Source organism: Callorhinchus milii, unplaced genomic scaffold (assembly GCF_018977255.1).
Source record: "Callorhinchus milii isolate IMCB2004 unplaced genomic scaffold, IMCB_Cmil_1.0 Scaffold2, whole genome shotgun sequence".
NCBI lineage: Eukaryota > Metazoa > Chordata > Chondrichthyes > Chimaeriformes > Callorhinchidae > Callorhinchus > Callorhinchus milii.
In genome coordinates, this window is record NW_024704743.1 from 114941706 (window position 1) to 114959699 (window position 17994).

At 37.2% G+C, this 17994-nt stretch overlaps 1 protein-coding gene across 5 annotated transcripts in view; it reads right to left on the reverse strand.

Moving 5' to 3' along the window:
* Positions 1 to 17994, reverse strand: part of LOC103174456 (centrosome and spindle pole-associated protein 1) — a 46862-nt gene that overhangs the window by 2375 nt on the left and 26493 nt on the right. For all 5 annotated transcript variants that reach the window (XM_042332101.1, XM_042332100.1, XM_042332098.1 and 2 more), the window contains 18 exons: positions 17579 to 17673; positions 15349 to 15445; positions 14746 to 14803; positions 13602 to 13849; positions 12286 to 12404; positions 11781 to 11907; positions 10597 to 10714; positions 10091 to 10238; positions 8600 to 8719; positions 7594 to 7706; positions 6670 to 6819; positions 4965 to 5111; positions 4623 to 4709; positions 4089 to 4155; positions 2172 to 2295; positions 1605 to 1735; positions 687 to 821; positions 5 to 48 (listed from right to left, as the gene is read on the reverse strand). In XM_042332101.1, coding sequence (XP_042188035.1) covers positions 5 to 48; positions 687 to 821; positions 1605 to 1735; positions 2172 to 2295; positions 4089 to 4155; positions 4623 to 4709; positions 4965 to 5111; positions 6670 to 6819; positions 7594 to 7706; positions 8600 to 8719; positions 10091 to 10238; positions 10597 to 10714; positions 11781 to 11907; positions 12286 to 12404; positions 13602 to 13849; positions 14746 to 14803; positions 15349 to 15445; positions 17579 to 17673 — 2128 coding nt within the window. The remainder of the gene's footprint in view (positions 1 to 4; positions 49 to 686; positions 822 to 1604; positions 1736 to 2171; positions 2296 to 4088; positions 4156 to 4622; positions 4710 to 4964; positions 5112 to 6669; positions 6820 to 7593; positions 7707 to 8599; positions 8720 to 10090; positions 10239 to 10596; positions 10715 to 11780; positions 11908 to 12285; positions 12405 to 13601; positions 13850 to 14745; positions 14804 to 15348; positions 15446 to 17578; positions 17674 to 17994) is intronic.

Sequence of the window (17994 nt, forward strand, 5' to 3'; positions counted from 1 at the left end):
TTACCAGCCCCATATTGTGTAGATTTGCAGCAGGTACAAAGCTCTCAGCTGCAAAGGGCAAGATCAGAAAAATGTCTAAACATAAAGATGGGTAATAGACTATATTCTCATTGATAAATAAGTATCATTAATTGAAATAGGAATAATGCCATTGCTTATGTCTCTTGGCCAGAACAGCAATAGAGTGACCAGAACATAAGTCTAACTTAGGAAACAAAGTGAAACTACTACAAGAACTGTATGGTAGAAGTTACTAGATTTTACAGAAGAGAAATGTTACCAATGGTCTGTCTGCTTAAATGACTGCTATTGAAACAAGAAAAAGTACAAAAAGTAATTTCTCAATAGAATCTTATGTTCACAGTTGAGGATTGCTACACTAAATGGCATACAACAGTGTGAATTTCTTAGTAAAGCTTCTCTGAGATTCACATTGTATTTACCACTAGAAATTCACAGGAAATTGTTTTCATGGACATGCAATTTAATGGCAATAATATTGTGCAGTTGACAAAGTAGATCAACTGATCAAAATTCAATTCTAACTAATAATAGATGTGTCAAACCATAAAAGGAACACAATCACAATTAGAAAAATTATTTAGAAAGCAGACCTGTTATGAAATAATTCAGGCCTCCTGGGGGTAGTCATACTCATTCATTAAAAGTTTTAATATAATTCTAACCTGTTTCTTTCCTCCTCATCCTGTCCAGATTCTTTCGTTGCTCTCTCAGTAGTGCCTCCTGTTGAATCTCCAGGGTATTATTATCATTCGGAGGGTCTGGGTACCTTTGTCTTACTTCAGCACGTGTTGCTGAATCTGTTCAAAGTGGAAGAACAGTTCCATAAAGAATTTAAGCAATCAAATTTTTTTTAAAAAAGTTATGTGCAAATCAAACACCATTGTCCTTATCTGAAAAAAAGTTTTTTGGCAGAGCATTGAATGATAATAGACATTTCTTGATAGAATCCTGGACCATTACTGTCACAAGCAATAGTCAAACCACTTTGTCTCTCCCACTGTTGAAAGGTCAATTCAAAGATACGTCATCACTTGTTTTCATTGTAACTAAAGTAATGTGAATGCAAAAGGAAGGAGTAAGGCAATGTCAAAATATTGCTCTTTAACTTTTGGAATATTGGTTAGAATCTAGGGGATAGAAACCTTCTCTAGAGCACTTAACAAAAGTCCAAACAATTAACCTACAGTAACAAACACAAGCTAAACTGCCCCCAGGAATGTTACTCAGTCAGAGGCCGAGTATAGGTCAGTTGGAAATAGAAATTCAACTTAGTTAGGAACTCCATTGTAGCTGAGGTTAAAGCAAATTCATGTAGAACAATCAGTAGAACTGTTCAACCAGTTTAACTAACTGTTCAGTTCTTTATCAAGCAATAAAGTGAATGTAGCAAATTAACTGTTTGCTTTACTCTGAGCTCATGCTGGCTGGGAGAAACGAATACATCCTCATTGCTTTCTTGGTTATTCAATGCACTATGTATTTTATTTTTGCATATTCATTTCCGTCCTGTAATTTCAGTAACCTGGAACAATTAACATTTCTGTATTCAGAGAATGGATGAGAATTACATCTGAACTTGCCTCTGTATTTCAGGTCATTAAAATCTCTGATGTTTTGCAAATTCAAAGAATCTTTGGATGAAGGCCGTCGCACTGGGGCCTGTATCCGCTGCCTGGCTAAATCAAAGATATCGGGATATTTCTCTCGCCTCCTGTTGAAACGTGTTACAAAGTATAGGCTGTTAGTCATGAAAACATACAAGATTAGCTGTGTACTTAAGCCTAATAATGCAAATCAGATGCAATTCTTATTGCTACAAATTACTTGGAAAAATTCATAGCCACACTATTTAGCTGTTGAACAGTACAATGTTATACCAAACGTACATGACATTACTTTACAAGGGTTTGAACAGTTCCAAACCCGTTGTTCACTTATTCACCTGGAACATTACTGGCTTTGGTGTTTTATTTATTATCGTGTTAGCCACATTTTTGCACTGTTTTACGAGATTGACGGACAGTTCCTCAAACAAACTAAATACAAGGACGGTCAAAGACACAGAGTGACAACGAGTTTCATCTACGAAACATTCTCATTGACTGCCTTTCTCTTGTTTTACCAAAAATATTAAATTGACTTTTTACTTGGACACAGAAAATAAATCTTCTTCCTTGTCAACATTTTGAAGTTGTCCCTCAAGACGTCGTTCCTCACTTCGTAGCTGCCTTCTCAGTGTGGATAGTTCGCTGATTATGTCTTTCTTGTCCTCTGTCGAAACACAAACAATCTCAATTATAATTTAATTATTAATTCGGATTTTACTCTATTTTGGATTAGAAAACAGTGATAGATATCAGGTCATTCTGTAAAATACATGTGAATATTAACCAAAAATCTTGACCAACAGCAGTTATTTGATCAATATAGTACCACACCTTGTCAACCATCTGACATTCTACGCTACTATAAACCAAGTTTTAAAATAACCATTACGTAACATTCCCTTTTTTGCTCATTTTCAATATTTTCTGTTGGGAACAGAAGATATCTTCTGTTCTTCTATATTAGTTAGTGTGTTTTCTCTACACGGACAACTATCTTATTCTTAAGCTGGGCATTCACTAGGAGTAAGAACAATTAAAAGATTTTTAAAGAAGCATGAAATCTAAGCACAGATTTGCCAACATTACAGCTGATGTACTTGCGAGAGCACCTGGTTATCCAGAATGAGGAGGTAGGGAACTCAACTGTATATTAGCCTCAATGCTTTTTTAAATTATATTCATAAAAACATAAAGGCATTCAACCCACTAGTATTCATCTCTTCCAGCCCATTAATTCTCCCACATTAACAATGAATTGTAATCTTGATTATATCACAATAAGTGCTCTCCCAAGTAATTTATGAACAATGTGAATAGGGATCAAGAATAGAATTGTGCAGGATTGTGTTCACCATGGTGCTTTTCTGTTATCCATTCATCACCACCTAAGCTTTCTTTTTCAAAGGCAGTATTCAATCCAAATATTAACCTTTAAAAGTCTCAAAATTGAATTTATTCAATGCCTTCTGCAAATCCAAGTAAATCATATCTACTGGATAATTCTCATCTCCTTTTCCCATTCATTCCTTAAAATAATTTCAGTAGTTTAATAAGGCTAACTGGTCTATCACTTTCAAGCTCAGTCTCATCTTTTTTATACTGTGGAATCTCGTTTACCAGCCTCTAGGTCTCAGGAATAACTGGTGCTTTTGAAGTCTCAACTGCAGTAACCCTGAATACTCAAACGCATTACAGCTATTCTAACTAGGAAGGGGAAAACGGAAGGAAGATAAAACGTGACTCTGCTGACTGACCAGTCGGTCAGTATCCTAGTAGCCAGCTTTCAGCTTTATAGGCTATATCAATAAATCTTTGGAGGCTGCCCTGTGCTCCTCAGCACTGTTCAATAATGTTCAAAAATCTAGCATTGGTTCGCTAATGAGGGATTTCCTCATAACTAATGCTGGGAAACAATGAGATCCACTAATTCTACAGGGTATTTTGGCTCATTCTACTGGAGGGAGGAGGAAAGAGAAGCATGTGGAGAAGCGTAAACATTATGATCAGTGTGTCTTGCACATTTCTTCTTGTCACAAAACAATGACAGAATTGACATGAAATCATACAGATACCAACTGCACCATCACTCATCAAGAAAGGTTTCTTTTACAACTATAGTAAAAAAAAAGTTTATAGCTAAAAATTCTCTTAAAGCAATTAAAACAACAGATGTCTGACACGTTTCTTTTAGCATGGGAACCAGGTGGCAAGCGGAGCCAGCTGGCCATGTCCTTGCTTGGTGCTTTTCGCCTACAAAACATACCGTCAATTCACTTTGCAGTATATTCTGTGAAGACCTTTGAGACGTCCAGAAGATGTGATAAGGCGCTATATCAAGTGCAAGGATTATTACTTATACCACTATACTGTAGTTTACCCCAGTTAGATTCCTAAATAATTAAGCTAGAGTACCACAACACAAATCATAAAGGAAACATTTGCTTCAATATTCTTTACCATACGCTCGAAGCTGGTTTCGTCTAGCAGGGACTGGTGGTGAATGAGGGATTGTTTGTGGACGATCCTGTGAAGCAAAAATAACCATTAAAGCCATAGAAAAAATGTAAACTGTTCAACGTTCAACACCAAAGTAATCATTTCATTTACTACCAGTTCTCATGTAAAACAGTTTAACTCAGAGCCAAAATTCACTTAATCACCATTAAAGGCAAAAGGTTTTTTCCTTATATAGGAAACTGATTGATTGCAGTTGAATCTCACCTTTTGAGCACCTCAGCAATGAATGCAATTCACTATTCACCTAAAAATACATTACACTTTATAGTAAATCCCGCAAAGTGCTTGGAGATGATACAATCATGTGATAAGATGCAAATACAAGGATTATTACTATTATTGAGGATATTTTTTCAGTCCTTTTTTTAAGTAACTAATAAAGGCATTTCATAAAGGGAATTTAGGCTAGTCCACTGACTAGTTTCAATTGTACTCATTTACATTGAAGAGCAACGAGGTATCGAAATATCTCACCAATACTGATTCACGACTATCCACAGATGGAGATCGTTGATTTTCCTGTTTCTTTTTCACAGTTGGAATAGGTGGAGAGGGTCTTCGCTGTGAAACATGCACATTTTCTTTTAATATTTTAATTTATCTGTTTTAGTCTTAGACATCACCTACGACCTCACAAGAAAGGGGTTCGGCCCAAAAGGTTTATCATTTCAATAATTTCTAGCATTAATATCAAATTCTAAAATCTAACAACAATAACTTGCATTTATATAGTGCCCTTCATGTCAAAGTCAAATTTTCAAGTCAAAGTAGTAATTGCACATTGTACAGCAGACATTTTAACATTTAAATATATACCTCTTTCTCTATCCATGCTGTTTCTTCCCTCTCAAGCTGTTGTCGAATAACCTCATCCTGTTTTTTCTCTTCCTCCTTTCGCTTTCGTTCTGCTTCTTGACGACGTTCTTCAGCCAAACGAATAATTTCTTCATTTTTCACTCTTTGCTGGAACAATGAATGTTACATTTGAAATGATTATTTACTACATAAATGCTATCTGTGCCGCCCATTAACATCCCATAAAAAGAGATTAACAGATAAAAGAATTTATCTAAAAGAAGATCAGTTCCAAAACGGTATAGCAAAAAGGCAGGTAAATAGGTCCAAATCCCCTAGTGTCTAGTGCCTAGGGACGTTCTCCCGATGTGAAAGGCACTATACAAATGTAATTTTATTGTTGCTGTTGAATGGATTGCTCAGCACAAACAAGTTAAGCTGAATGGTCCCTTTCTGTAGATTTATATAGTTCTATGACTCTAATGACATTGGTCAGATTCAGGTGATTTATACACAAAGTGCAAGTACAACATGTTAATATTGATTACAGATTAAACATTACTGACTAGGCTACCACCTCATTAAAAACTATCTTTTCAAAATTCCTGGACAGTCCAGTCGATTATCAATTGATCTGCACCCATTGTCTTTTAATTGTCACGAGCTCCAGCTGACTCACCTTTACATTTTCCTTCTCAACCAGTTTGCTGTTTTTTCCACAGTGATAATGTCACCAACAGGATAGTTAAAGAGTTCTATTTACATTTCCCACAAAATTGTTGCAGTCTGAATGAGCAAAGCAAATTTTAGCATTTTTGTGCTATAAACAGTGTAACACCCAGTTAGTTCCCTTCTTGGGTTAATTGTGCAAACAATTATTTACACACAAGCTGAAGGGTTAAACAAGTCCTGTTTATACTCCAAGCTACCTAATAGCTCTTCTTTTATAAAACTTTAACATAAATTCTCAATGTGATTTACTCAATACATTTTTTTTTCCTGTGCATCTGCCTGGCACAGTTGATAGTAGTACACAGAGATTGTGGTTTCAAGCTGCAAATTGGAAATTTGGGCTCATATTCTAGGCCAACTAGTCTTAAGCAGTGCAATGCTGCAGGAGTGCTGCATGGTCAAAGTGTTGTCCTCCAGATAAGATGTTAAAACCAAGAAACCGTTTGCCAGATGGATGTTGAAGATCCCATGGCTCTAATGGAAAACGAGAAGGGAATTTCTCCAGGTTTCCTGGCCAACAATCCCCCAAATAAAATTGACGATTCCCTTCAAGGCTGTTTGTGGAACACTGCGGTGCACAAATTGGCTCCTGTATTTCACCCAGAAATACACAACAAAATTACATTTGTATAGCGCCTTTCAAGTCGGGAGGACATCCGAATAGTCACTACTCTCTACAGTAAAATCTGGTGAAGCTCTTTAAGATTGTCATAATGTGACAATGCACTACTGTATATAATAATAATATATCAAAAGCAAGAATGATTATTACTATTATAAACTGCTAATGGCAAGTGCATAAATTCTAAAATAAGTAATACAATATTTGAGGAAAATAAATTAGGAGAATGCCCTCGATTTAACAAACCATTGAAACAAAGAAGATTCAGGGACTAGTGAGTCATTTCAAACAAAGTGATGAGAAACATTCTCGTGCCAACTAAACAAATGTGCCAGAGTCAAATCATATCCTGATGTAAAAGGAGAACATTACCTCTTCTTCTTTACGTCTTTTCTTTTCTTGCTCTTCTTCAAGTTCTTTTGCAATACACGCTCTCTGTTCAGCTAGGCGTTTCTCTTCTTGCAGCTCTTCCAGCTTCCTTTTTTCACGCTCTTCTTCTACTTTACGTCGTTTTTCTTCAATCTAAAATCAACATCAACAACTAGATCAAAGATTTTTTACTTAAAACATATTACTCCTTGGAAATACCATTATCTTTTAACAACAGGTATCGAGTGATTGAATGGAAATTCCTCAATTGTCAATGTGTTGAAAATGCACTGCAATTATTATTTGCATAATACCAGTCCCAGCAATACTGGATTACAATGTTGTCTTTCCAAAAGGAAATGTCTTTAATATATAATGACATGCAGCAGTTATGTACACTAAAAAGGAAAGTGTTTGCACATAGCCAAGTATATTACCAGATATGTTGAACAAGAAGGAAAAAAAATCTCCATCATGCTAATTGTTTCCAATATGAAACAAACACTCAGCTTTTTTGTGAAAAATTCCAAGGGTTTGAAATTCTAAACACTTGTACCTTCAATACCATTAAGGTATAAAAGTTGTATCAAAATTCAAAATCATAGAGAATTTTGGAAAATTCTTCAATTCCGTGTCAATTTGAGGCTGACTTTTTTTTGAGAACTGCAAAACAGCTTTCAAATAAGGAAGATTTATGAAGATTCCAAAATTTAGAACTTTGTTAAAATTTAAGACACTGATTTTAAGGCTATGCCACTTGAAAATTCAGGCCTTTGATACTTATAACCCGCCCATATCCTATGTACCAAATATTGAATATCCAACAGCCCATGTAATAAAGAACAATAAAGTAACTAAAATTTGAAAGTATGAAAAGAAATGTAACAAAATGGTTAAACTACATAAATTTTTCAGATCTGAATTTACTTGTAAACGTAGAAAATCTTTGTATTTTTCTTGTTCACGAAATTGCTTTTCTGATTGTCCATCATTTAACATATTCCCTTGGGGAAAATGTGATACGTTTCCCAGAGCACAGCCTAGGAAGAAAACAGTGAAAAGGGCTTAATTCAGTTCAACTTCATAAGGTTTAAAAATAAGACGTTATAATCAGGTGCAGGAAGTAGTGTCAGATCTATTATAATGGGCTAAGTCCATAAAATCAGAGGCCATATTATAACTGATCAGATGACAAAAATGGCCACCCATCAGCGCTTCCACGTCATCAGGTCACCACTGAGGTCACTTCCAGTTTTTGGTGCTGACTGCAACAGCGTGCAAAGAGCCAGCTAGTCCAGTCAGTAGCAACCACTCTGGAAAGAGTTTCCAGTGGTTTCCATGGTTCCACGTGCAAAATGCCGGCCAACACAGAAGCCAAATGTGTATTACACCTTCAATATACTGGGGGGTGGGGGGGGCTCACAGTACAAACTCACTGTAAACAGACGTGGGGTATAACAGGGTATGACTGTACCTGGCAACCATGGAATTGTATTCCAGCATGAATCAACAGCTTCAGCAAAGGGAAATGAATTGAAAGGAGCAAAAACGATATTGCCATTGAGGGCAATGACAGACATCTGCAGACTTTTGACTGCCAGTGGGCGGAGAAGCTTAACCCACTTATTTCTCATGGGTTTAGCTACAAAATCAGTCTCCTTAAACGTTAAGATTATTCAGTATTTTGGTAAATTCTTAAATTCGGCCCTAATTTGGAAGCCAGTTTTCCACAATAACCAAAAAGGAACTGCAGAAAAACTGTTTCCAAATTAAGACTGAATGTAAGACGATTCCAGAATGAATGCACCCAATTAAAACCATGTGATATCTCAAGCTTTTGAATTGCAAACAATTCTAGAAATTGATAGGTAGTGAATGAAAACATGTTATATGAATGCACTAAATTAGCTTTGTCTTTACATACTTTATGTACCTTGATTTTTGTTTTGCGAGGCCTCAAGGTTTTCATCACGTTTGGCTAAAGCTCTGGCATCTTGTTGAGGATAGTCCCTGTAAGCACCTTCATTTTGTTGATGCATTTTCTTCAAATCAGCTAATGGACAAAATATTATTCATATTAAAATTACTTGCACTTGGTGTAGTGTCTGTAATGTCAAAATATCTCAAAGTGCTTCACAAGAAATTAGTGTAAAGTGTAATGACCTTATTGGTAGGTAATCCAATTTACATAATTCACAATCTTTCTACCTTTTTCGGGGTTAAGCAAGCGGTGTCAGAAAAATTACCACTGGGATAACTGGCTTATGGGGGCCAAGCATTCATAGGAATGTGCTTTTTTTATCCTTCGATGTTTGCTCTTTCTATCATTGTGAAGCAGAATTCACCCACTCATAGGGAATATGAGCTGCATTTAGACATTTTAAGAACAGAAAACTGGCTTCCGAACCAAAAATCAATAAGAATTTTCCAAATTTCCACACAATATAAAATTTTAAGAAGGGGTCTCAGGAATTAGTCTAGAAGGCATTTCAAACCTCTGGTAAGGACAAGGCTTGGCTCTGATGCCCATCAGGATCGAATAGCTTACAACAATCACTATCTACTCTCACATTTTAAGAACAGCTCACATATAAGTTAGGTGAGGTACCCAAAGGTTGCCAGTACCCATGGAACTGCACTCCAGCAAGAGCCAATGTCTGCTAGAGAAGCCGAGCAGAAAAAACACAGGCAAGATCGGCCAAAAGCTGAAAAGACAATGTTGTGTTAGTGCCAAATCTGGAATAGATTAGGAAACAAAAAAATATATACATTAGTGCAGAAGAAGGTGCTTTTCTAAGTTTGGGACAAAATACAGGTAGTTTTACCAAGCATGTAATACATGCTATAACTCACCTCGAACTATTTAATGTTGAGAATGGATGCACAACCTTAAATTGACGAGCACAAAACCCACCAATGAATATAATAATAATAATAATAATCCTTGCATTTGATATAGCGCTTTTCACGTCGAGAGGACGTCCCAAAGCGCTTCACAGAATAGACTGTAAAGTGAATTGACTGTATATTTGTGGGCGAACGCGGCAGCCAATTGCGCACAGCAATGTCCCACAAACAGTCGTAGATTGAAAAGTGATGGGAGCAGATTGGATTTCTGCCTGCTTTTTGTATTTTGGCAAGTGCTGTAAATGTCAGAGCCTACACTCGACGTCACACTATTAGCAAACCAACATTATAATGGGGTTCCACTATGCTTTAATGTACCTTGCTACAGTAGAGAAATAAAATCTACAAATATACCCATCACCTATAAGCAGCGTTTCTCAAATTAGGCCATCATGACATGACCAATCAAGTGACTGGCAACATTAATGTGCATGTATCCAAAAAGCCAATTGGCTTATCAGCATGCATCACACTTTAAAATCACAATTTTATAATTTTATAAAAAGTTTGAACCTACTCAGCAGATTTCCTTCAGTGTCTCGGAGAGGGGCACCTCCCCCTCCTCTTCCCCAAGGATTGTAAATCCTCATCTCTTGCTCGAGTCTTGCATCACATTTCTCCGTTTCTTCCTTTTCTCTTCTCTTCCGATCCTCCCTATCTTGCATCTGTACAACAATCAATCATTAGCAACAATTAGTTTTTGTATGAGTAAGCAAACTAAACAGAAAAAAACAAAACGTTAATTTACTCTTTAAAGCAAAGGAAGTAAAATTTTACATCAATTATAGATTTTATACATATTTAAAAAACACACACATGCGCTTGATATAATGCAATACATTTTCTATACACAAAAGGGACTGGAGTTTAAATTTATTGCGGAAAGCTTAATTTACAACTGGCGCAAAACTGCTTAATTTTATTTGTGTAGAATACAATTGTTGATGACTAAAACAGCAATTCCAAGCAATAACGGAGTACTGAAGGACTTCTACTTGAAGACAATTCTTAATTTAGGTTCACCTGCTGTTTCAGATAGTTCTGATAACTTTGTACATTTTCTTTTGAGCGAGTTGATGTTTGTTCCGGCAGAAATCCAACTGCTCGATTTGCCACAGTGGAATTTGGTACACTTGTCATGCTGGAAAACAAATGCAGACAAGTAATGCTTGATCTGCTACCAGGAATTGCTGGATGACAAGACACAGAAGCATTTTTCATAACATGAAATCAAATAACTGTGTTGGCTCAACAAAACAATTTGTAGTACAGAATCAAACTAATTAAAATTTCAAAAACACTGCAAGAAGTCTCTTTTTTTGCTATATTTGCTATTTTACTGTATATCCTGTTTCCCTCCCATTCTCTTATTCTTCTCAAGTTACTGCATCAATCCCAATCAAGAAAATGGAAAGCTAAATTGGTCCCAGATATCTATCAAAGCCTTTCTGAAACCAGGTGCTTGCAAATGTGCAAAAAACACCTCAGGGAAATCAAGTGCTTGCTTAACTATGCTAATACCCTGCTTGCTGGAGTTCCCGACTCTTCCATGCACAAGCTGTAGATTATTCAGGACTCTGTAGCTCGTGCCCTCTCCCGTACCAAACTCCATGAGGCGATCACCCCCATCCTCGCCCGGTTTCACTGGCCTTTCCTTCCCCCAGAGGGGGTCATATTTAAGATCATCGACCTCATTTTTAAAGCTCTCCACGGTATTGCTCCTCCCTACCTCTGCAACTTACTAAAACATTACCAACCTGTTCACTTTCTCCGCTCGGCGGGCAATGATCCATCAACAGTCAAGCCTTCAGCTTTTCTGTCCCCACCCTCTGGAACTCCAACCCAGAGCCCCTCTGCCCCACCCACTCCCTTGCCTCCTTCAAGGCCCATCTCAAGACCTTCCTCTATGACCATGCCTTCGGTCATCCTCCCATCTCCATCCCCCTTGCCGTCCACCCCTCTTGACTCCAACTCCCAGCTCTGATGCAAACTCTTCACTGTTCAGCACCTTGGGACATCCTCCCAATGGAAAAGGCGCTATATAAATGCAACCTGCTGTTGTTGAAATGGCTTCCATCTATATGACGGGTATAAATTTAAATCCCATCATTCTGTGGTACAGCTGAGTGGGTTTCAACAACTGTATCACCTGTTAATATAACATTTTAACTGATCACAGATATAACAAATGATTAAAAAAATCTTACAAAGGATTGTCCCTGGAGGATGTTTGTTGATAAGGCTGTGCTGGCATTTGCTGATAGGGCTGTACCGGCAGTCCATTGGGTGGGCTGACGAAGGACAAAGGCTGAACTCCCATGACTCCAGGAGCATCTAACCAGGACAGGAAAACAATCTGTTCAGTTCAACATTGGAGGTGAAAAAATATAACACCTGAACATCAAATATTCTAACTTTCCTCTCACATTCTACGATGGTCTTTCCATTTTTTGCCTCTAACTGCTCCAACCAACCTCAACTCCGATTTCGGGAGCACTGTCATCTTCTTCTGGTGCTCGCCTCAGTCATTCTGAGATTTTCTTTTATTTATGTGAAAATTTATGTGCAAATGCAAAATTTTTTAAAAGACTTTAGCCTTTAGCTATCGGGAACAATGTCAGGATAAATATTGGATTAAGAACCAGACTGAAGGTTCTGAGGTTAGGTACAGATAGAGAAATTCACTGCTGAGCCAAAGTATTCAATACTTACAGTATGCCAAATTCGGATCCAAAGGATTTCTAGCACCATAATAGTAATAAGCATTATCATAAGGTGTTTGGTAATGTTGTGCCAGCATAGGCGGTGGAGGGGGAGGCATAGCTGCAAGCCTAAGATAAAAATATGAACATTTTACAAGTTGAGATGATACTTGAAGTTATTTGAATGATTCTGCAAGTTTTTCAAAACAAATCCCGTAATTCTAGATTCATAATTCATTTTACTGAACCCGTCATAGATGAGTAAGCAAGAAGATACAACAGCAATGCAATTCAATTGCCCTTCTAAAAACACACTTTTTTTGTTCATGCTACAGTACCACCTACATGGAATCTCTATTAATTTTGTTAAACAAATAAGTGCTGTCCTTTATTGCAGGTGTTTGACCTTCCTAAGAAAATGTACACCAATTTTACATTTCTGGAACGAGATATGAAACAGTTCATCCCAGTTCAGCTTGACTTTAATTCACAAAGTGCAAAGTCCAATAAAATGTTCTGTATACTTTGCAGCAAGGTTTAAGAATGGCATAAAAATAGTATTTTTTTAAATTTCTAATCTAGTATAAAACACTTCAGGAAATCCTAGTTTAAAAAAAGTTTGAACAATGTGTTCGCTTTTCTCAAAAAACAATAGAATATGTGAACGGCAAGTAATTTTTTATTATCTTACAAAAATCAGTTTCTGAGGTAGCACTGAATTCCAGATTATTCATAAGCACTCCTTTTCTAGATTGGAAAAGTTAACCATCCAATGAAAAGCATCTCACTTAGGGGTGGAACCTTTATGACTACAATTTGACAATTTTATTTTCTGATATGAACATTAGCTTTGGAGAATATTCACTCTGAGGCACTGGGGCTTTGGCAGAAATAATAAATAGGTTCTGTAAAATGTTGATCAAAAGCACTAAATTACTTTGCAACAATCTAACAATCAACCATAAAATTAAACCTATGTTGTTTGCATTTCATGGGAAAATAAGATGTCATAATCTTTCCATGCACTCATAACATAATTTGATTCAATTCATGTGCAAGAAATATATAAAATACATTTGTTGAGAAAAACACATTTTGTGATTTTGTTTCTTCCAATTTTCCAAGTCATTTATTTGAAATTTAAAATAATTTGCTTATCTATTCATTAAACATACTTAACCAATTGTAAAATGATCTCTTTTGTTAAATGTACCCATATTGGATCACAGTTTAAATAGAAAGCTGAAATTGAAATACCGCCAACAACAAAATTATATCTGTATAGCACCTTTTACGACGAGAGAACATCCCACACAGTTTAATTACCTAGGAGTCATTATAGTCCCAAGAGAATTCCACATTCCATTGTGGAGACCACTCGGGCCTCCATTATCAATTGCAGGATTATGGAAAGCCACTCTGGGATGTTCTGGTGGTTCTCTCTCTTCACCAAAAGACCTTGCACCACTTGAAGGTAGACCAGCGGGTGGACCTTCACCTGGATCATATAAGACATCTCGTCTGCGAATATCGTGATGTCTAGTTACAGCACCAAACTGTCTTATACGATCTGGCTGTAAGGCAGAACCACAAATTAGAATTTGTTCCATTTTGAATTATTTCTGAAATAAGTAATAACAAAGTTTCTATTTGTACAGCTGAAAGTTACTGGCACCCACACTGGAGTCTCAAGTCAGCACTAACAATTAGTATTTTCAGTGAGGTGTGCAATAAATGCGTAAACCCATCACCATGCGTAAGTGTATCCAAATCAGAGATCCACACACGCATGCTACTTTCACATGGAAATTTTTACTGTGTCTGGAAAGGAGTGTAATTCAGCAAGAATTAAGCAGTCAAGAGCCAAGGCTAGGAGACCCCAGATTGTCTGTTAGGGTATTGCTGTATTTTAACCAGCTAAAACCACAAAGCTTGGCTTCGAGAGCACTGTCTGGCAGGCTTCATGTTGCTTGTCTAGCTAAGAAAACCCTACCCATTAGTGTTTTGGTTTGTAGGATTAACAGGAACTGAATGGGAATAATCTCTTCCCCCAGTGAATGCTCTGCCCATGCACATCCTGCTGATGAGCCAGGCTGACTGGTCTGTCATCAAAAGTGGTGTGCTGTGGATCCACCTGGTTCAGGTCTAACAAGACTGCCAGGCATGTCACCTCGGAGAAAATGTTAAAGAACCATTGCAGTAATACCACAGGACTTATATTTTATTCTCATTGTCTCAGCTTCCCTGATCTGAAAGGCAATGAGCATAATGGTATTAGCAATAAAAATGTTAAGATACATGTAAGAGGAAAACTGACTTTGAAGTGCCATAGCAAATGCCAAGTAGATTGTTATATTTCTAGTACAGCTAGATTTCAGATACTAGAAAACTATTCATGATATATAAATGATAAAGCTGCAAAGGTGAAGCTTTGTTTAAAAATGCACACAAAAAGTTACATATTGCTTACTTCCTTCTCTGGATCTACAGCCCCCGATGCAGCAACGTTGAGCTCTAAATCCTTTTCTCTATGGAAGAAAAACAAGAAATTGCTAACCAATCAAAGCTTGTTTTTCTTTATTTCCCACCTCATATTTAGTCTCCCAATTACTCTCAGAAAATACTTAAACGTGTCGGTCCTAAAATTCCTCTTAATCTCTCAAGTCCTACTGCCTTAACATATCTGAAATTATTGCTCTGAATTTCCTTGCTTATATAGATGTTTGTTATCCTTACAGCTCATCTGTCCAACACAATGGATTAGCCATGTTGCTCTCCTCTATACTGCCTCTAAGGTCTAGACAGCCCTTCATGTCACAGTGACAAGAACTCTATTCAGCATTCCAAGTGTGAAATTTTAATACATTCCAGTTTTAATACAAGCACAGTTCAGATGGAGCAGCTTACAGGAAAAATCAAAATCATGTGGAAAATCTTAAGATAAATTAAAACAGCACATACTTTTAATAATTAAAATGTATTTTAATGACATCAATAGCAATATATTCATTGGTATTTGTGTTGTGTTTTAAACATGAACTCTATCAAATACTTTACATCCAAATATAATTACCGTTTCCTGTTTTTCTGTTGTTCGGATATTTGTTCTAATAATTCCTGTCTGTATTTCTCTCTTCTTCTTCTATGGGCACTTTCTCTTTCGCCATTCCCTAAGAAATTGACAGAAATAACTAGTCATTGTGCTTTTCCTGACTCCATTTCTACCAAAATATACATTTCTTCAAATATCTGTATAAATTAAACATATAGATGCTTTGACCTATGAACCAAATGACAAATTATTAGCAGGCTCACACAAGACACGAAAACCTACAGGAAAGGAATGGAAGAAAAAACTAAGGTTTAAACATATTAAAGTTAATATTCAGGCTGGAAATATTCGTAAGGAAACATTTGTGAGAGAGAGAGAGCGAGAGAGAGAGAGAGAAATTAGTAGCAATACTGAACTTTAGAGTTTGGGATTGAAGAAGTGTTTATTAGGAAAACAGCAAAGTAAAACAGTACCTCATCCAAGAAAATGCAAATCAGAATATGAAATGTCTTATCTGAAGGGAAACCATGTACATAACCCTCACCCACACCCAAACTATTGATGCACAAGGATTTCTTGTGAGAGGCAACACGTATGCTCTCATTTTATCAATTAGTCTTTTTCAACCATTTCAATGAGAAGAAGTTTAGAGATATATCACTTCGTAACATTTTTGACAATAGGCCATTTACTGAATTCACTATCCCTTTAATTATCTTTGCTTGAATAAAGCAGCCTTGCTTTCATACAGACCCACAATTAAAACAGTGAATGTTCATTGGAGTTACTGAAAAGCTTGCAAAAAGAAGATAAAAATGTTCTACGAGCACTTATTTATTAGCTCTTGTTTATGGAGCAGATGGAAATGGAAATCTAAGATTAACTTTATTAGTGAACATTATTAATGAATCATTTGGTCCTCTGCTTAACCTAGCAGTAAAGTGGGAACCCACTTATTAGTCGATTGGCGGCTTGCTTTCCGGGGTAATAATCTCTCCCCAAAGAACGTGGTCACTCAATCCACAACTGTCTGTGGGACACTGTTTGTGCAATTGGCTACCACATTTCGCCCACAAACACACAGTCACTATACTACACAGGCTGCCGAGAACCTCATCCATGCATTCATTACAACCAGGCTCAACTACGCAAACTCCCTGCTTGTCGGCCTCCCCAACTCGCCCCTTCACAGGCTGCAGATCATCCAGAACTCTGCAGCCCGGGTCCTCTTCCGCACTAGGCTCCGTGACCCTATCACACCCATCCTTGCCTGGCTCCACTGGCTTCCCATCACACAGAGGATATAGTTCAAGATCCTGGTCCTCACTTTCAAAGCCCTCCACAGCCTCATTCCTTCCCCTCGCCTTGCTCACCCTACCATTGGCTGGCGGGCCTTCAGCCTCTCTGCTCCCAACCTCTGGAAATCCTACCCACGTCCCTCTGCCTCGCCCCCTCCCTTGCCTCCTTCAAGACCTGTTTCAAGACCCTCCTCTTCAGTCACCCTCCTACCCCTACCCTCCCCGCCCTCGACCTCTCCTGATCCCAACCACCAGCTTTGGTGTGGATACCTGATGGTCCAGCACCTTGGGACGTTCTCCTGACGTGAAAGACGCTATACAAATGTAATTTGCTGCTATATTCTGTGAAGCGTTTTGAGACGTCTCACGACAAGATAAGGTGATCTATCAAATGCAAGGATTATCATTATTATTATAAATGGATTTACACATGTTTTCAACCTTTGCACAATTTACACAGAAAGGCTTGTTGCTTACAATTAAAAATGTCCAGTTTCCATGTGGAATAACATTAAGGATCATAATAGTAAATAATAACTGCATTAGTCTGTATCATTCTTTCTGAATAAGTCATACAGTAAGGTGATCCTTCAAATATTTACTGGTCGTCCAACATCAGTGAACTATACTGAATATATAGTTGGAAGATATTCTATATCATAGACAGTTAATCACTACAAAATGAGTATATTATATGAAATATATATTATTTTAAAATCTTGTTATAATTTACCACTTTGAAAACATTTTCATTTAAAAAAATAATTAATGTATATCATTTGCATTTCAACTCAATGTAAATATATTTTGGAAAGAGTAACTCCCTCTTTAGGTTTCAAATTGAACCTAAATGTAAAATGTCTTTTTTGCACCAATATCATCAAAAGATCCTGCGGAACCTGAAAAAAAAATCATCCTGGTATAGCATGCGACAGAAGTTCAGTTTTGCTTACCCAACAATAATCCAGTACCAAATATGCCATCGTCTCTGACAGTAGCAGATTTGGATCGCTCTCTTTTGGAGTCATAGATCTCATTTATCGAAGGTCTTTTGAAGCAATAAAATAATAATAGATTACAATCAGCTGTAAACACATTATTGCCATATATCAGATGTAATAAGAACCATGGAAAAAAGGCACAGCGGATGATCATCCTGGTTATCATCCAGGCTCAGTAGGTAGCACTATTGCCTCTACCCCTGAAGGGAGGGTTCACAATACGACTTTGAGCTCATAAGCTAGGCTGACATTCCAATTTGGCACTGCAGGAGCACTGCATTGTCCAAAGAGCTGTCCTTCAGTTAAAACTTTGAACCAACGTCCTCTGCCTGCCTGTTCAGATAGACATTGAAGATCGCGAGGCACTA